The sequence below is a fragment of the Elgaria multicarinata genome, chromosome 18 (genome assembly GCF_023053635.1).
Source record: "Elgaria multicarinata webbii isolate HBS135686 ecotype San Diego chromosome 18, rElgMul1.1.pri, whole genome shotgun sequence".
Classification (NCBI taxonomy): Eukaryota; Metazoa; Chordata; class Lepidosauria; order Squamata; family Anguidae; genus Elgaria; species Elgaria multicarinata.
In genome coordinates, this window is record NC_086188.1 from 1,126,498 (window position 1) to 1,147,097 (window position 20,600).

The 20,600-nt window shown below is 43.6% G+C and overlaps 1 protein-coding gene across 6 annotated transcripts in view; it reads right to left on the bottom strand.

Annotated features, from left to right (window-relative positions):
* Positions 1–20,600, bottom strand: part of CLIP1 (CAP-Gly domain containing linker protein 1) — an 84,198-nt gene that overhangs the window by 3,178 nt on the left and 60,420 nt on the right. For all 6 annotated transcript variants that reach the window (XM_063143844.1, XM_063143845.1, XM_063143843.1 and 3 more), the window contains 6 exons: positions 19,998–20,104; positions 16,315–16,429; positions 11,104–11,156; positions 5,616–5,733; positions 3,492–3,639; positions 1,799–1,848 (listed from right to left, as the gene is read on the bottom strand). In XM_063143844.1, coding sequence (XP_062999914.1) covers positions 1,799–1,848; positions 3,492–3,639; positions 5,616–5,733; positions 11,104–11,156; positions 16,315–16,429; positions 19,998–20,104 — 591 coding nt within the window. The remainder of the gene's footprint in view (positions 1–1,798; positions 1,849–3,491; positions 3,640–5,615; positions 5,734–11,103; positions 11,157–16,314; positions 16,430–19,997; positions 20,105–20,600) is intronic.

Here is a 20,600-nt window from a genome sequence, read left to right on the forward strand (position 1 = left end):
AGGAAAACGTATCTTACAAGGTGACAATTCTTTGAGATAAGAATGTTTTATATGGAGCCAAGAATTTTGCTATCCAGGAACAAGGCTGACCCAGTCAGGAGGTGGGCCAGAGGTAGCCATTTTTTAGACAAAATCTAAACATGTAAGATTTGCTTTGTTGGCTCAGTCAAAAGATTGATTAATCTAGCATCCTGTTTCACACAGTGGCCAACCAGAGGTCTCTGGGAAACCCAGAAACTGGACATGAAAACAGATGCCACCCCTGCCCCTGGCAACATACTGCCTCTGAACATGGAAGCGCCATAGAGCCATCGTGACTACTAGCCACGATGACTCCTCCTCCAGGAAATTGTGTAGCCCTCCTATAAAGCCATCCAGGCCTGTAACAATCACCACAAGTTGTGGCAACGAACACTATAATTATGTGCTCGGTGAAAGGCTTTCTTTGGGCTGTTCTGAAACTGCCACCAAACAACTATTTCGTGATGCTGCAGAGTAATATAATGGCGCTGGGGGGGGGGGGGGCGGAGAAACTCTTCCATTTTCCTCTCCACAGCATACATAATTTTATGAACTTCTGTTCTGTCTACCCTTAGTCAACTTTTCTTTAAATGGAAGTCCAAAATGCTTTAAGTTCTTTTTGTAAGGAAGAAGCTCCTGATCACTTTGGTTGGCCTTTTCTGCCCCCACCTTTTACCAGTTCCATGCTATCTCTTTGGAAATATGATATCCCTGGGTCCTAATCTCAATTCCCCCCCACCATTCTTTTGTGGAGATGGCAGGATGGAAACAACTTTAAGGTGGCCCTGGCAGATTCCCTAAACAGGTGGTAGCTCATAAGAACATAAGAGCAGCCCTGCTGGATCAGACCAAGGGTCCGCCTAGTCCAGCATCCTGTTCCCACCATGGCCAACCAGCTGCCCACAAGCAGGACATGAGTGAAACCGTACTCTCTCACTTGTGCTCCCCAGCAACTGGCGTTCTTAGGAATACTGCCTCTGATACGGAGGCAGCATGTAGCCATTAGGACTATATGGGCAACACCCGGGTGATTAAAACTGACAACAAGCATTTAAAGAAGCAGAGAAAGCTGAAACAAACCATATGCTGATTGGAGGAAAATTTTCCCAGCAGCAGATGAAAGCAAAGGCAAAAAGGAAGACGAGCAGGAGCGAGGGGGAGGGGGGGGTGAGAAAGAAACCAAGCATTAGTACGTTAATTACACTAGTTATTAAGCCTATATGCAGTGTGTTACCCGGAAGCGACCCTTCACCCAATAACACAAAGTTGTATTTTTAAGTAGTCCTGAGTCTGTAAAAGCTGCTGAAGTGATAGTTCTCAGTTACCAGCATATATCACCTAAGGAGCAGTGAGCTAGGCATCAGACAGGCAACACAGCTTTCCCCATAAGCAGTCATACCTTTTCACACCCACCATTGGCTCTTATTTCACCGAGCCAGTCAACTCTTCACACATTACGCTAACCCATGGTATGGGTTGTTGAATTCTGGGTTGTTGTGATATGCGAATGCAGCTATCTAACAAACCATGGATTGTTAACCACAAACGACCCAGAAACATGGTTTGTTGTCGGGTTGTGAAGTCTGAGTTATTTAAAAATCGGTTGTAAATATGTATGAACCCAGAACCCTTGGTTGTTCATGGGTTGTTTTGCCAGATGGTGGACAAGAGTGGTTAAAAACACACACACAGCTGCTCTACATGCCAGTTCTACAATGCTACAAAGGCATTTCGGATACAAGGAGGGAACATGGGGCTAAGAGGGAAGAAGTAATACCTGGCTTTCTTGGCTGCTTTCATTCTGGAGGGTGCCACTGGCTGTATCATCTTGGAAAAGAAGAAAAAATTAAAAGGAGTAAAAAATACTGGCAAATCTTTTACTGCTTCCTTCAGGATTGAAGACACATAACGTTCTTTGCTCTTCAGGAGCTTATGATTTCAATAAATAATCACAGTCCAACAGAAATAACATGTACTGATACAGCTGGAACTTAACTCTGGTGGCCCAGCACATGAGAGAGAGTCTGGCCGCAATTATCTGTATTCTGGTAAAAACCCTCAACAGTTGGTAGTAATGCAATATGTCCTACATGGGGCTGCCCTTGAAGACTACTCAGAAACATTGGTTGGTACAAAATGTAGCAATACGTTTCCGAACTTGGGGCCTGCTGAACGCCGAACGCCAGCCTTGGAACAATGGCACTGCCTGCCTACTGCTCTGGCTTTGAGCACAATGCTGGTGTGCTTGAAAGCCCTGAACAACTTGGGATTAGACTTCCCCTGTATGAAACTGCCCGAACATACAGATGTTCTTTGGTCCAAATTCCCCTGCCTTCTACTGGCAGTGGCCAAGGAAAGGGTCTTTTCTCTTGTAGCACCTTCTCTGAGGAATTCTTGCCATGGGGATACTTGTCTGCCATCGGCCCCGCAGTCTTTTTTGCCACCATGTAAAGGAATAGTTATTTGCCCAGCATTTAATGTTATATTTTAGATCTGGGGCTGTATATGGAGCTGTATTTACTTCATTGTGCTGCTGCTTTTATATCTAGCATTTCATTATTTTTTTAAAAGGGATTTTAAAACTCCCAGCAGCTCTCAAAGTCTTCACACTGATTGAGTGGGATGTGCAAATTGTGCAAATTGTAACAAGTAAAATTATTTGCTGTCAATGAAACAGCAACTTCAAGTAAAAATGTATACAAATCCCTCCTCCCATTTGACGGAGGAAGTGAAATTTGAGTGATTTTGCTAAAGGAAAACAGATACCCAGCTTGGAGCTGAATCAAAGCGCACTTGTGGCTCCCAGTGGTACTCTTAGACCACACTGGATTTGCATTGAAGTCATTAGTACAGGACAACTTCACGGACTGTCTGATTAGAACAGGCAATGGCCATACTTTTGAAGTAAGCATCCTAAAAGGCCAGGAGGCCCTGCCTGCCTGTCCATAAATTACAGGCGCACTGATCATTCATGTGTTCCCATGTAACAATACTATTGCTACCATTAGGTGCAACATGAGGTCCAGAACAGCCCCATCCCAACAGGGTTCCCCATTATGAGAAAGGACACCCTAAAGAAAACACGACAGGTGTATCCCTCTCCTGGTTTGGATTCTATTCCCGGCTTAGCTGCCTTGTGCGACACGAACCAAGGATCACATGAGAACCGATGACGGCAGTTTCACACATCCAAAATGGCATCAAGCGATAATGTCTACAACGTACCAGTAATGAGAGATCTCACCCCAACTGAACTACTAACATCAAGTCATTTCCTTCTTTGAGAGGACGGATTTAGATGACGTGGGTTTTTAACACCGCATGGAAGCTTCGGCTGTCACTGCATGGAAGGGATCCCCACTTAACTGTGCCATCTGAAGGGATCCACCGTGTGATACACTCTGGAGCCAACCCATGTTCAGCAAGCTGCAACAGCGAAAACGCAGCAAACAGACCAGAGCTGGTTTTACCTGAGGAGCTGGGAGGTTTCTGGCTCTCTCGGAGCTTCTGTTCCAGATTCTTAACTTTGAGCTCAAGTTTCAACTTATCAGACTCCAGTGACTGAACTACTGAATGCAAATTCCTCGCAGTGGCATTCTCTCCACGGAGCACTGTGACCTGCAAAATTTAAAGAAGAAAAGAAAAATGAATAAATAAATGAAGGCTATACTAATCACAATAACCAGATATGTTTCCTCTGGATGCAATGTGCCTCTGACTACCAGATACTGGAGACAAACAGGGGATAAATGTCATAGTTCTGCACCCTTCTTTTGAATTTCCCCAAGACATCCAACCGGCTGCTGTACAAGGCCAACTTTTCAGGTCACTTTTTTTGTCGCAAAGACACCATGAGCTGGGCTTTATCATGTCATTTTAATTTGTTGAATGTTTCGTTTGAATGAGCCCTTGTGTGGCAGGATCTGGTATCTACACATTGAGGCCAAATTGTTTCCCATGGAAACAAAAAGATGTAAGAGCAGATCAAAGGTCCATCTAGTCCAGCATTAGGCTTTCCATGGTGGCCAACCGGATGTCGACATGTCTTCTCCCATGCCAGTCCACCCAATCGCCTCAGGCCATCCTCTGGGTGCCCCCACTAACCGAGGGAAAGCGGATGGCGATGCTTGAAAGAGCCTTTTCAAGGGGGCAGTTCCCCTCCTTTGGAATCCTCTCCCTAGAGAAGCTCACCTGGCACCAAGGCGGATGTCATTTTGCTGCTGGTCAAAGGCATTTCTACTCTCTCAGGCTTTTTAGACCTCTTTGGATCTTTTAAATGTTTTTAAGCCACTGAGGGATGATTTTACCTGCTGTGTTATATGATTATCTTCTCTTTTACTGACTTCACAACGTTGCTTGCATGTTTTTTTAAAAAAAAATGCAACCACCCCAGGAGCACTTATTGCTGAAGATGGGATAAATAAATTACAATAAATAAAATAAACGGCATGAAACCAACAGCATTCCCGCATTGTTTGCCCACAGCATCTAGTCGTCAGAGACACACAACTTCTCAATGTGGGGATTCCATATAGTCATGATCGCTAATTATTTAGGAACACAGGAAGCTGCCTTATCATGGGCGGGTTCGCACGTAAATTCCCACTGTGGGGGGAATTTTCCCATGGGGCTTCTTGTTGTAGCGGAGGCCGCCGTTCTGAACTTCTGAGCTGTGGCAGGGGTGTGCCGTACTTTCTCCTTACGTGTGAACTTGGTGAGGGTGGTCTGTTGGGATGGTTCACAAGCCAACTGCCACCCTAAAATAGCTCACGGGTCCTTGGAGCCTTGCCAACCACTCCATCCAACCACCCTCACCAGGTTCACATGTAACAAGAAGCTGCAGTGGCAGCTTGGATCACAGATTTGGCACCACAACCCAGCATGGCTAATAAGCCCCAGTGATCTTGCGAACCAGGTCATGAGTCAGACCACTGGCCCATCTAGCTCAGCATGGGCAACGCTGAATCACAGCCACGCTTCAGGTGGGAGTTTTCCCAGTTCTACCTGGAGATGCGGGCACTGGTGTAGCCCGGGTTCAGAGGGACTCGGAGCCAACAATGTTTTATTAGCACGGACGCTGGTGTCATCTGCACCTCCTCTCCCTCAGAATTCTGTGCTCTGAGCTTAGCTGAAATCTTCACAGGAGCTGGAAGGAAATGAATTTGCCCCAGCAACAATATAATGGTCTTGAATGGGCCATTAGGACTCATTCACTTTACAAAAGACCTGCTCCTACTGATGATGGGCACTACAGGGACTGTCATGATGAGCGCCTGCACTTCAACATTTACCACTACACCAATGGATGCTCAGATTGAGCCTGAGACCGTCTGCATGCAAAGCAGGTCCTCTACCACTGAGCTACGGACCTCTGTGCCATTTACTATGGCTCCTCTGTGTATTTATAGTTCTATTCCCCGTTAAAATTCATCTAAGCCACTGGTCATCGCCTCGGCATGGCCTTTCACATGGCAAACATGACTGAGACAGACTGGGACTGCTTGCCTGAAAGGGGGGGGTAGGGAAGGGGGGCGTTTTGTGAACCAGCCCAAAGTCAGTAGATGGTGTGAATCATGCGCTTCTAAAATTTGTACCTCATTTTTGAGTTTTTCCAGTTCTTCATCTCTCTCTGTAATCAAGGCACTAGTAATACTGATGGATTTCTGTAAGCTAGCTCTCTCTTCATCAATTTCTTTTTTAAAGTTGGATTCTCTAAAAGAGAGAGTCAGACAGGTTGAGAAAATTTATTCCATTAACATGCTTTAAAACCAAGAAAAAGTGAGGCTGATTTCTAAAAAAATATTATATTAGTGAAATGGTTCTTATCAGACAAGTATCAGTTCTAGTTTTTTGGACTGAGACTTTATCTTTGGCAAAAAAATATTTGGGATTTTAGAACGGTGGAAATAAAGTGAAAAGTTTTACCTACGTAGATTCATGCCAGAATCTGCATATCATCGTATCCATTTGAATTTAAAGGAAGATGTTAATAGGATTGGGAGATAAAGAATTGAAAAGGGGCTGGGGGGGGGGAGGGAGTGGGGAGAAGAGTTGCACAAAGTGAGCCTAGCTTCAGATTTTGTTACTTCTTGGAATAGTTATTAACAAGCAACAAAAAGAACATGCAAAGCTTAGTTACACACTTGTCATGCAAAGCAGGGATGAAGCTGGAATTATCAGTTGGTCCTCACTAATTTCTGTTAATGTCAGGATTTCTGCAGAAAGCAATTTTTGAATCTTAGTAATTAGTAGCATTTTGGCCTGTAACAAGACTAAAACAACGGTTGTAAACTAATCTTACTCAGCATATAAGACACCTAATCACTTTCACTCTTTTTTTCATGCCCCTCGAGAGGTTATTTCCCAAGCCACGGAATTTTAGAACAATACCGGAGAGATTGTGTTTGTGGATCTTCAGTACAGCCTTGCTGAGCTGTGTGGTTCGAAGGTGTTTCTATTTGCCCACATCCTAAAAGTGTTTGCGTGGCATTCTGGAGGGATGGAGGCAGGTTACGCCTCTCCCAGCACCCAGCAAAGGCTTGGGTAGCTGGAAGCTTCAGGCTTTCTTGATAAAGCATTTGATATACACTAGTTCGATGAACAGAACATGTAAACAACTATGAAAGCAGTTTTAGAGACCAATTACAAATACTGATATGCCTGATTCCGGCTGGACATCAGGAAAAACTTCCTGACTGTTAGAGCAGTACGACACTGGAACCAGTGACCTAGGGAGGTGGTGGGCTCTCCCACACTAGAGGCCTTCAAGAGGCAGCTGCACAACCGTCTGTCAGGGATGCTTTAGGGTGGATTCCTGCATTGAGCAGGGGGTTGGACTCGATGGCCTTGTAGGCCCCTTCCAACTCTACTATTCTATGATTCTATCAAGTATAAATTATAGGACTGAAAATCCATGCATATGCACTTGAAGCAGCCTAGCTATTCTAAGGCAAAGAGTAGCTACTAAACTGGGAACAAGAGAAGAGAACAAGTTAAAACAGAGTTCCTTTCATGTTTCCCTGAGTCACTTTGGACACAAATATTTAACTGCCTTGACTTTTCAACAGTTTTGTATCTCTGAATCAGTCATCCAATTACGCTGGGGACGATCCTCTTAGCTTTCGAGACCACCCCGTTTAGTACTAGTTTTAGAATGTCATAGGGGCTGCCATAATTTGACTAAAATTGGGGGAAGCTAAGCAGTGGGGCTTATGTAAGGGCCTTCCTACCTTTCTCTCAATAATCCCCCAATCCACAGAGAACTCCTCTAAAAGCCCCACCCAAAAGAATTGGGTGGTACTGTGCCATTCCTATTAGTTTCAAAGAGGGCTGCATAGGAGATGCTGCCAATGGGATAGTGCCCTTTACTAGGGAAGTGGTTAAACAAACAAAGCAATTGTTATCAGAGGAAATTAAGATCTGCTAGAGGGAGAAAGAGAGGGAGAAGGGAGAGAGAGAGAGAGAGAGAGATCATGCATGTCCAGATAGTGCAAAATGCAAAAAACTAAGAGATAATCAATAGCCCTGAGCTAAAGATTGTTAAATGTCCACAGTATCTACCGTTAGTGAGAACCATGATAACCAGCATGTGAAACACAGTACGATCCTTGCAGTAGCCCAGGATAAATGGCAAAACAAGCAACAATGGCAATACATCACAGAAGTCCTTTCAAAGTTATGCAGATGTTTATTCTTAGTAATGGAAGCAGCAAGTGGAGAATCTGGGATGTACAGACACAGAGGCACACGCCACAGCTGCACCCGATTTCCCCCCCTTCAAAGACAGAGGAAGAATTGAAGAAATCGAGCCACAGCCCTGAACAGCTGCCCAGAGTGGGTCCCCTAAATAGCAGAAATGCTGTGTTTTTGTTCCGGAAAAGCGCAGTGACATTTAAGCCTGACTCTGATTTTGTAGAATGCTTGAACACATGAGTGGAAGCTCCTACATGTCACTGGCTGACTGCTCAAGCAACAGCAATGGGCCTTGCAGAACTACTGGGGCCACCTGTGCAACAAGTAAAAGAGAAAATCACACCAGGCGGGAATTGAAATATGTACACTGCGTGGTGTGTGGGTTGGAGTGCATGCATGTAGGTAAACTCTGCATACACAAAGCAGCCAAATTATGCAGATTTTAGTGTATTCGCATAGGAAATGCCAGTGGCTATGAGGAAGTATATAAGCTATTCCTGACAACCATGAGTGTTAGTAACAGCTAATAAAAAAAGAGTTGCATTTCTCAGGGTGCCAGTCTTTTGCACTGGGTGGAAAGTTGTGTGTGTTTCACCTCTTCTGGGGCAACACGTGAAATACACACAACTTTGGGGGGCAATTCACAGCTTATCGTTCAAGCTCTTCTTTTTATCATTGACGTTCCAACATTTCATGGCACTTCTGCAGATTGCCAATAAATACTAGGGCTGCAATGTTGGATGAATCAGTTAAACGTCTGATAGACAGAAAAGGTGCCCAGATTAAAACGGAGCAACAGGATTGCTGTTGTTGTTTTTAAAGGTGGCTACTTTTATAATACTTCTGGGTGTACCATCTTGAAAGAGGCATTATCTCTGGAGTGACAGAGGAGGAGGGAGGCCTCTTCTCAGAGGATGCCTGCTGCACTGCAGCACATGCTGCGGCATCACCTAAAAACGAAGGACGCATGCTCAACTATTATTTCACTCCTATGCAGATTTAATCAATTAAATAAACCCCATAAACTCAGATATTTTTAATCAGGTGACAGCCCTAGTAGATATTCATTCCAAGTGCCCTTTCTTCTCAGAGATCTCTCATTTGTTCCCTTTCCAACTCCACCTGACTCAGAAGAGTCCTCCTTGTGTAACGGACCTACTGGCACAAAACTCTCGTGATACGTAGCAGAGGCTATATTTCTCCTGCCTCCTATTCCCAGCATTTTGAACTGGCCCGAGCATTAAGCAAAGTGAGGCAGCCTACCCCAGGTCACAGTATGATTAAAGGGCAAACAAATTATTCATTTATGGTATTTTTTTCTTACTGTAGGGGTAAATCCTCTTAGAAATTCTGCCTTGAGTAGCAAAATGCCTTGAATAAATTCTGCCAATATTTATCCCTGAGTCAAAAATGTGCAGCCAGTTTTGGGGTTAGTTAAAACTGGAAGATGCATGTTGAGTTGTAAACTTTACACATAAGCGCCAATATGCATTTTGCATATATATCCTAGCAGTTTGAAAGCTCAATTATGCTTGGAAACCTCTTGTAAGATGGGAGCACAGTTACCCTCAACTTGAGAAGTTTAATTTCATGGATCAAGAGACCCATTTAACAACAGTTTCTGATTGGTTTAGTGGGGGGGGGGGCAGGGCTCACATCAATTTTGTACAGTAATTTCAAGCGGCATTCAAGGCTGCAAGGGACTCCACTCCACCAGGGAGTGTCTCCTGAGAATGTCCCACTGAAATGAGCAGACATGATCCATTGAAATGACTAGATCTGTGCTCTTGTAGAGGTTCAAGAGACATTCCTGGTGACCTTCCAATAATCCCCCTGCCCGGAATCCCACCCAGATTCTTCCCTTGCCACGAAAGAAATAAAGAAATTCCAATAATGAAGCAAAGTACCTTAAAGTGATACTGGGCAAGCTTTAAAAATGCAAGATAACAAGAACCACATGTTAGAAACATGGAAGAGAAATGCAAAATACAGTAAAGGAAGAACTAAATTTGCACTAAAGTGGATTCTGTCGTTGTTGTAAAAACAAAACAAAAACAAAAAGGTTTAATACTGCTGAGTATTTTACAAAACAAAAAAACCAAAACCAAACCAAAAGCAAGACACCGAGGGAACAAAAGGCAGCCAAAAATATGTACAACTTTATCGGAGAAAGAAAAGTTATTTATTGTAACGTGGATAGACTTTCTTTAGTCTTACCATTAAAGACACACAGATATAGCAAAGGAAGCAAGGGTAGGAAAGGGAAGAGAGAGGAGTGAAATGAGTATTGAGGAAATAGCGCAGGCTCAGAGACAAGTCAGACAGTTAGCAAATCCACAATGGGTCTAATGAGCTGAAGTAACGCTGTGAGCCCCCCTCTGCAGCTAGAGAGTGCTGAATATCTCGAATACCTGCTTCCATATTTCACAAGGACCATTTTTGGACAAGAAAGAAAAAAAACCTTATGAGTGTAAAACCGATGGGATAAACGGCTTGGAGCTGGAGAGCTGGCCAACCCACACTGCCTGATACGCCCTATCTTTTCCATCACAACACCCACGAAAGAAATCCTCCTGCTATTTCCTGAGAAACAGAAATTGACATTTTGGGCTGAGTCTCTGGTAGTTTAACTCTCTGACCTACTATCATACAACAAATGCTTTGACTGACTGAATAAAAAGGTATGTATTTTCTGTAGGCAACCTCTAAGCTTACTTTATGAATACAATTCGTTCACGTTTCCATACAAGTAAGTTTGCTATTTTTCTGTTACAGTATTCAGTGGCAGCCATGTGAATGCTAGATGCTGAGAGTGTTAACTGGGTAGCATAAATTGAAAAAGGAAAGCATCAATGACTCAGAATAATTGTATGTTTTCTGGGGAGCATTCTTTCTTTCTGAATGAGCTGTGTCCCTGGCAGTGTTCAAAGGTTAAGCACGGATGTTTCAGTCTCAGCTTCATAAGCTCAGCAGTGCCACTTCATGAAATTTTTTGAAGCTGATCAGTGGGAGAGCTTTGTGCAATTGTCTGATCTGTAAGTAAATACTCCAGAGGGTGCTAAAAATGGCACTGAATTATCTGGGTGCTGAAATGCAGAGAAGAGAAGGGGAACATCTAACTGGGTAACAGAGCACGGCACAATTAGCAACGTTAAATGCTTCTTAAGGTCAAGCATTTTTCTACGCAATTTTTAGTGATGAGAAGGATGCAACTGTTTCCATGTATTTAGTATTCCACATGCAAAGACATTTTGAACAGCAGAAATGTGTAGGTTTTTGTTTTCATCTGCAGAAGGGTAGGAGGAATCAAAGAGTTTTAACAGGGATTTATTTTCTCCCATTTACGTTCCTAATTGTCTGTATAGCTTGTGCGCATGCAGAAAAGCTTACCTCTTTTTCATCTCTAACAACTGATTATTGAGGACAGATCTCTCTTCGTCGAGCTGGAAGACAAAAACAAAGTCGCATTTACCAGGCTCACCAAGAATTAAATTGACTACTTCCAATTCCAAACATTCTAAGCCTCTCCCTAATTTGCAGAATTTCCATGCTAGGAACATAGTGGGGAAAGAAAGAAAGAAAAAGGCCTTCAGCTTGACCATGTTCATAAATTTTGGTTATTCTTAGCTGGTATGTGAATCAAATCTCTCTCTCTCTCTCTCTCTCTCTCACACACACACACACACACACAGAGCCTTGTTACTCACATTCCTTTTTGGGTTGCAGGTTTTTGTGGAGCCTCAACATGAACAGGGTCCCCTTGTACCCCTTCTAATCCTACAACCCAAGCCAGTCTACCCACACCTCCGTAGGAGATCCCTAGTTGATCATTACCCTCCATGTCTCATGCTAAGCCTTGTCTCTCTGGTCTTAGGAGGCTGCTCACTTTATGGAAAGAGAGAGAGAGAGAAAGAGAGAGAGAGAGAGAGAGAGACAGAGAAGCTTAACTGCAGTCCATGGGAGATTTGGCCTAGAACAGCCGTCATATTGTGCCGAAAATGTGCTGTAAGTCGAAAATAGCTATTTCAGTGACAGTACAAAGCACACCGCCAGCATCAGCGGGCAGCTCGTGTGCCTCCCCCACACAGTCAAGCTACACATGAGATTGCTCTCGATTTCAAGGATGGCTGTTCAGACAAGAGAAATTAAAACTCCAGAGATGGAAAGAGAAAGACTCTGGGGATAAAACACCACCGTCCTTAAAGATACAGCTGACAATATTTTGAAAGCTAAAAGCTTTAACAGGCCATACCAGAAGGAAGCAAAGGTAGCCTATGGCATTTCCTTCCTTCAAGCTACTTGGAATGAGTTCTGGAGTTTCAGCGTCAATTCGTTTGGAAGACAAAGTGATGTATATTTCGGTTGGCCTTTTTTTTTCCAGACCTGCCACTCTCTTCTTCACATGCTGATAACCATTTTTGTTTCTGCACAGCCCTTTTCCCTAGATGGACCCTGCAATTTATTCTCTTCTTCAATTTATTCTCTGCTTTGGAATTTAATTAATTCCAAAGCAGCTAATTATTTATATAACCATGTAGGTAACACCTCCATTTCTCCTTCCCAGTATACAAAGGAAAAAACTGAACAAACTCAACCCTTAACCTTTAGATGTCCGTGTAAATAATTGACGAAACCATATTCATTAAATTTGCAAAATGTGTCATGCATACACAGATTTGCTAACAGACACTGGACAGAATTCATATTGTTACCATAGCAATACTGCTCAAAAATACCTGCAACATATGTTGAAGACTTGTCATGCTTATCTTAGAAGGCACGAAATTGAAAGACTGAAAAATGAGGACATTCTGGGTACTTTTCTTTACCATTTTCTAATTTTCTCTGGGCAAAAAGAGGCTAGATAATTTAAATAATGTGCAAGTCCTTTTTTCGCATGTACTGTGGATCAGAGATTTTCAAAACTTCTAGTTTCAGGGAACGCTTTCCACATTGGCTTTTCTCTCATAGTTTTGTTATGGACTGCCTTTCTAGGGGGCACACTCAGTTTACTTGGGTGCTGGCTAGGCCAATAAAATATCACCATTGCTCTGTGTGAGCTGACAGTGTGCTGAGGAATACAGGAAATACTAGTCCCTCTAGGACCAGGTTTGCACATAACAGTAGGAAATTGTGGGTTAATTAACCCATGACTTACCACGACACATGTCAGACGCATTCCACAGCCTTTTTTAATATTAAACTCCTGATTGGGGATTGTTAAGTGACATCTGAACCCAGACACTATAAGTTTATCATGGGTTAAAGAACCCACAATTAACCCACAATTTAACCTATGATGAACCTATAGGGTCCAGGTTCAGACGTCATATGGCAAATAGGCTGAAGGATGTGCCTGGCACCTGACATGGCATAGCATGAGTTATTTAACCCATGATTTGCCACTGTTATGTGCAAACAGCCCTCTAGGTTGCATTGTCAGCTCTCCAGATCTTTCTCAGCCCTCTCTAGAGACATCAGCAATTAAATCTGTGCTCGTTTACACTCAAAGCAGGACCGCTGATTCAAGGTGTTCAAAGTGCTGCACACACTTAGAAGTATTGCATAAATCCTAAGGATGATTGACAATGGAGTCTTACATAACAGGGCAATTCCCCTGGAGCTTTGAAATTAATGCAAACTATGCAAGAGGGCATCTGTACAATGCCCTTTCGTTGCAAGAGGGCCCTTCCCGGAGAAGTTACTGGCAAATTGTGCTTTGTGGCTTTATTTTGAACGTTTAGAGTTTAAAATTAAATTTGGTCTGCCTCTGCTTGTGCTATCCTTTCCCATGTCATTAACTCTACAGAGGAGGCTCTTCTTCATAAAGGTAGTGTTTTGCCCTTGCAAAGGTGGCTAATCTGGGCTAATCAGCCACATGAGGCTATCGCATATTTAGCTCCATGACTACCATGCCTTGTCCAGGAACTCCTTATTAGGCTGCCCTCCCTTATCCAACCATTTTAAGGCTCTTACAAATCAAATAAAAAAATCCATTTAAAAAGGGATGCCTCCAAACCAAATCCACAAAGTGCTTTGCTGGTGCAGGTCCAAGTTTAGAGCCTCGACCCACAATAAGGACTGCATATAATTTTAGTTTAAATTGATTAGTCCAAAGGCTCCTGCTACTTCTCCAAAGAGACCAAAGGGCAAGAATTGCTGTTAAGAGGCTGAAACGTAACGCCCGGGCTCCTAGCATTACTGTCCCAGTTTCTTTTTGGCTTCACATGAGCCACTGATAAAACTTTCATTCCCAAAGCAATACTAACAGCAGAGCTGTGGGCATTCTGCACATCCTCAGATTGCTGCACAAGAACAACCCATTTGCTGTGCAATGTGAAACTTGTCAAACTGAGAAGGATACCAGCATTTTTCTTTTTTTAAATAACCAAGTTCCTAGTCCTCATCTTTGCAAAGAAAATTTGCAAAGACACGGCACTTCTCTCCTCCTCTCATTTTGTCAGATCCTTGCAAAAGAAAAAAGAAAAAAAGAAGGAAAAGGGATAATAATTCCAAATAGTTTCAAGACCTGATCCTTAGAGGCAGAATTATAGAGATACTAAGGAAGTGTATGTAGATATTTGGTTTGCTCTGAGTGCAGAATGTGGAGTTTTCTGTTACCTTTGCACAGAAAATACTTAACTTCCTGACTAGGAAAAAGACAATAAAAAAATACATATCGGCTGGGTTTGAATGTAACGCTAGACCAAGGTTTAGTGTTACAAGAACAAGCCCAGCTTCACACACACACCCTCTGACTTCTGTGTTAGATTAACCAAAATTTAGCATGTGGTCAGAGGCTCGTGTTGCACAGAGTGGTAAGCAGCAGTTACTGCAGCAGAAACTCTCCCCACGGCCTGAGTTCGATCCCAGCGGAAGCTGGTTCTCAGGCAGCCAGCTCAGGTCGACTCAGCCTTCCATCCTTCCGAGGTCAGCAAAATGAGTACCCAGCTAGCTGGGGGAAAGGCAACTGCGACTGGGGAAGGCAATGGCAAACCACCCCACTACAAAGTCTGCCAAGAAAACGTCAGCGAAAGCAGGCGTCCCTCGAGGAGTCAGCAATGACTCAAGTGCTTGCACGAGAGGTTCCTTTCCTTTTCCAGAATTCTAAACTGCAGTAAATCTTAAGTATGGTTAGTGAAAACAAGGCAGCCTGATAAAGTACGGCCTGAAGTTGACTTGTTTCTACTAGCCATAGTTAAGATTAACCATAGTTTTTTCTGGATTCAATGACATGACTTTTGAACTCCTCCTTGCAGGCATGTCAAAGGAGAGGGGCGTGCCAGGCGTGTCCCCATACTGCTAAACTATGGTTTCATATTACATCCATACCAGCCCATTATGTGAACACATAACACTCTCTAAGGAGCCGGGGTCTTTACGAAGCCTGTGTTGACCTCACAGTTTTTCTTATATCCTTGACTCAGAACTTACCCCTAAGCTGCTCCACTCTGTTGTGCAAAGACCGAGCCAATGTCAGTGAAGGCTGGTGGCTTTGATGCCAGTGGGGCGGTGAACCCACTCCAGATTTCAGTCAGAACTCTAAACTCCTTCGCACCTTTAGAGTTCTAACTGAAACCCACAGCGGATTTACTGACCCACTGGTAGCGGAGCCACTAACATCCACTCGCCAGCATACAGATCCCTTCTCAGTTTAGAGCTTTGTCAGCACAAAGTATAATTTGGGCAGTTCCCATTCATTCCAATGGGGCATGTTCAGGAAAGGACCACCCTTGATGTGTATTTTAAAACACTGAGTAGATTTTATGTAGTCACATACATCTATCCCAGCCTTATAAATATCACAGCAAGCAGAATGAAATTCATTCCATTTCAAAATTCTCCCACTCACACGCACGCACGCACAGTTTTCAGATTCTGGGAAATATAATATTCCTCAGCATCCTCGTTCAAGCAACATCCTCATACAAATTAACGTTGGTTGTATGTTTTGCAAGCCATTACAAAACACCACTCTAATGAGAATCCCATTGTAGCAGTGTTAATGTAAGAAAAGCCAATGATTCGAGAAATTGAAACTCTAATCGAAAAGCTGACCATCCTCCAAGCTCTGTAAATGCAGACCTTCCACCGATAACAGCGAGCACCTCTTTCCCTCAAACTCTCTTCGGAAAAGGATTCATTAGGGTGATGCAATCCTCTCCTCGTCTCAGATCTTGTGAAGGTGATATTCGAACACTTCAAAACCAAAGAGCGATGAACACGGTACGGTGCCTTGGCGACGGGCTGGTTTCGTGTGGCAAGGGTGAACTTTCGGCAGCTACTGTTGCCTACGAAAGCCTCGTGCCGCAATAAAAACTTAATTCATCTCTAAGCCGGCTCAGTTCACACCGCTAATGCCCGGAACCGCTGCTCTATAGGAATTTGCATCCTAAAAGGTAAATTCCCTAAAATCATAAGCATGTGTTGCAACATCCCTCTCTCTCTCTCTCTCTCTCTCTCTCTCTCTCTCTCTCTCACACACACACACACACACACACACACACACAAATGGTTAGACAAACAGAATGTTTAGCTCCCAAGAAACCCCCCCCCCCAATTAATTCCACCTTTGGAAAACTGCAGCAAAAGAACCTTTACCTTCTGGTGACTTGTGACTTCGCCTTTCCCGAGCTCTTCGGCAAGTTTAATGTTCTCTTCTTGCAGGGCTGCAAGCTGCTGGGACTTCTCAGCGTCTGCCAGCTTTAGTGCTTCTCTGCGAGGACAGGGAATGCATGGTTACCATAGGAACAAGGAGGGCAGGGGGGGTGGAAATGGTGGGAGAGAAATCAGCTTTGCAGCTTGCAAAAAGAAAAAAGAAAAAAGGGGGCCACATGCTTAATGAGATCTCTAATGAAGAGTCAAGCTACATCCCAAATGCCCTCCCCCCCCCCCCGCCCCAGCCTTGACCGATCCTCAAAAGCAGATCTCAGTGGGCGTAAGTGTGGGACTGCTTCTGTTTTGTATTACTCTATGCCACTTGAAACAATTAAAGGCAAACCAAATACACACATTCACAGCTGTTGGTGGTCTGGGTTAAACACAACTATTTAGTTCCCCCTCCCTCTAATGGCCAGAGTTGAAAGAGACTGATGAAGCGTTCAGGCACCAGAAACTCCCCCAGCCCCATACAAGACTGACCAATCCTCAACATGTGGAATTATAGGATGCCAGAGCAACGAGTTTCCAAAGATGAAGGGAAACCCCAACAACCCTAGAACAAGCGCAGGCTGAAGCACCAGAGAAGGATTACGTTATACAAGATGACCCACAAAGTAGCCATGATGTCATTGGCATGCTTTGAGCAAACGGTCATATTTTAGGCTCAATCCTTACCACTGAGGTGGGGTGGGGGTTCATTGCCCTCCAATTATCAGATGTTTTTCCGTGCCACCTCTCCCCCCTTTACAACCCGCCCTCTCTGGCTGTCTCCTTCCCTCTGTTTGTTGTTTATGTGGCCGCTTGTTAGTAAACAGCAGACATTAGGCAGGCAGCCAGCAGGGGGAGAAAAGTCAGAGAGGTGCCAGATGTTAAAAAGTCAAGTAGGTACCCCGGAGGGCATGGTGCGGAAGCCTACAGCTTGCCTTCTGTGTGCACACACGAGAGCATGGATGTCTTGCACCACTGCACCACTTGCTTACTAATCATTCCCTGACAACAAACAACTAGAGGGGAGCATTGGGGAAAATGTCAAGAAACAGCACAACAAAAGCAGACACACAATGCCCTATTGACCTGTGTTCTCCGGCAATTTCCATCTATCGACAGATGCAAGAGTCATAGCTGGTAGTCTCAGCTAGGCAAGTTCAAAATCTTTTTTTTTTTATAGTAAACCATCACTATTAACACTACTGAAGAGCACTGAGATCATCTGCACGTTATTCAACAAATATGGTCCAGTGATTTGGCTTTGAGGGCTTAATAAGCAACCAAGAGGTTCTTCTGTAAGTGAACTTGGGTGATGTTTGGATTGTGGGACAGCAAGAACTAGGCCATGTGGCTGGGAATTATGGGAATTGTAGTCCAACACATCTGGAAGGCACCAAGTTGGGGAAGGCTGCCTAATATTGATCCAGATCAGCTGTCCATCTAGTCCAGTGTGACCAACATGGGCTTGTGGTGGCAAACATGCGTAACGCTTTCCACGGGCTATGCATGTCCAAGCCTGGCTCTTTGGTACACGTGACAATATGATAACAGTCGTAAATGCATGCTTATTATATGCAATTTTTGCATGTATTAATATGTAAAAAAAAAGTAATATGTAGAGCAGGCTTCAGATGCTTTAACTGGAGGTGCTACTCTAGACTGGTTTCCTGACTCTGGTGTGTAAGTTCCATCTGTTTATGACCAACCTTTCTTCTCTTTTTTTAAGGAGACTGCAGCTGCTCAGTCTTTTAAAACTGTATGCCAACAATACGTCTGCAGAGAGAGCCAGCCACGTAACACCCACACACACCTGAGCACTGAGAGTGCCCCAATTACAAGGCGAAGTAGCAGAGGAAGTCTGAGAGAAAAGTATTCCTTTAACTGAGAAAAAGACTTTCAAAGGATGAAATTCTCCGCTGCACTATGTAAAATCTACTGTTTCATATACGAATCTCTACGAATCCACTCCTCACCATCAATGTATCCCCTATGCACAATCCCCGTGAGCTGAATTTCTTTCCACTTTAATCAGATCAAGGCAGAACAGATGCCACACAGATCAAGGACAACTTCAGAAAAAGCATCAACCAACTCACTTCCTCCCTAGTCACAATGATTGCCAAGTGGGCATTTATGACTCTGACAAGAAATGAACTACTCTGTTATCAAGACTAAAGATGGGTCTTTTATTCTCTCTACATGCTTTCAGTAATAAAGAGGTACGTTTGGTATCTGCCCAAAGTTTTGTTAATCCTGGACAGAAACACAAGGGGAATAAAGAGAGGTGATCTCCATCCTTTAGCATCTTTCAATAAAACCAAAATAGCATCCTTTAGCATCTTTCAATAAAACCATCTATACCAGCCTTCCTCAACCTGGGGCGCTCCAGATGTGTTGGACTACAACTCCCAGAATGCCCCAGCCAGCTCTGCTGGCTGGGGCATTCTGGGAGATGCAGTCCAACACATCTGGAGCGCCCCAGGTTGAGGAAGGCTGATCTATACAAATCTGGACTTGACTGATTATACTGCAATCACATTTGTTCCGTTTATAAACCCAGAAATAACTGCTGCTCCTGATACGGCCTCCGATGCCCCCTGAATTATACATATATATCAAACAAAATGGCACTCTGTAGCTATGAAACGCTAAAAGGCTCAGATTTAGTGATGCATTTTTAAAAATATTATTGTTTTCTTCCCAAAGTGGCCTGCGGGCGAAAACGGCTCCCACAGTTGCTCATACCTGGACTAGACACAACCTTAGAAATGACCACTTTTCCTTGTTGCCAGAGACCGAAGAAATTGCAGCACAATCGGCTCCTCAAACATGCCAATTAGAATTTTGGGGTTTAGGTTTTAAAAAGGAACTCGAAAACACTGTGAGTTGACTTTGAAATGTACAGTGTGTCCACATGACACAGCTTGGCTCCCTCCGCCCACAGAGACTGCAAGACCTGGCTGGCCTTGCATTTCTCTCACAGCTAGTCGTGAAAAATCAACGTATTTGTTTCAGCTAATGCAAAACTAAAAAAAAAAACCCCAATCACCCGCACCACCACCGGAAATTAAAAATAAACAGTTCTTTTGCAAACAAAATCCCTTCGTCAATTAGCATTAAGTACTCCACCTTCTCTCATATCTATGCCCATTCAATCATTGTGGTTATTCCTGCAAAGCATTACCAGTAATGCTATTATGAGGATTAGTAACAGGCAGAGCAATGAAGAAAGAAGAAAAAAGATCCGCTTTGTGTGTTTGTTGCCGGGGAATGGGGGTGGTGGACGAGTGACCTGCAAGATCATTTTAGAAGAACCGGTGCCCCCGGGTGGATGGACCATGTATGGTTTCAAATCAATAAAGAAATACACACACGCACACTGCAGTAAATGTCCTTGTTTTAAATTAACCACCACATACAGAGAACCCAGTAACCTTGGCTGACCCATAACTGCATTCCCTTTATAGGTTTCAGAAGGCAGAATAGCGATTTCACACAAATTCTTCACTATTTATTTTGCAAGTAATTGGGAAGACACTCCATCATACACCATGAATAAAACCTATTTGCCCTCATGAATAAAAATCAAATCTCACATGAACAGAGTTTTTACAGAGCAACACTTAAATACTTACAGTTCTTTTCTAATCTCTTCTGATTTTTTGTTCTCCGTGCGAAGAAGCTCCTGAGACCTATTAAGCTCCGATTGATTCTTTTGCTGGTTTTCTTTAAAGGTATCCAACTTGCAAGAAAAAACGAAAGAAGCAACACTCTTGGCTTAAGATTTCTTGAGACCGTAATGACCAAGCTAGACGCAATGCTGGAAAGCAGGGATGGTGCCCTTTTTTCTTTTAAAAGCAACTGCAGAGCCCCCCACCCCCAAATGGACTAGGACTGTGGACGAGGACCCTTTTCACCTCATCACCGAAGAAAATCTAAACCATCTGCCCTTCTCCACTGGTACAACTGGTGCGGAGGAGGCTGATCAGGAAAACAGTGCAGGAAAAGGGGTTAAACCCCATCCTATTTCCCACACGCTGCAGTCCAGTGGCAGTGCACACATTCGCATGCCCAACGGCTAATTTTAAAAGGAAACAGAATATGGAAGATTTGAACACAACTCTCTAAACACGTCTAGTTTGGCTGTAAGGCACATTAAAAACACACAACAATCTCATAGTCATTTACTACTATGTACATGTACATGTACATGGATGGTGCTATATAAATAAATAAAT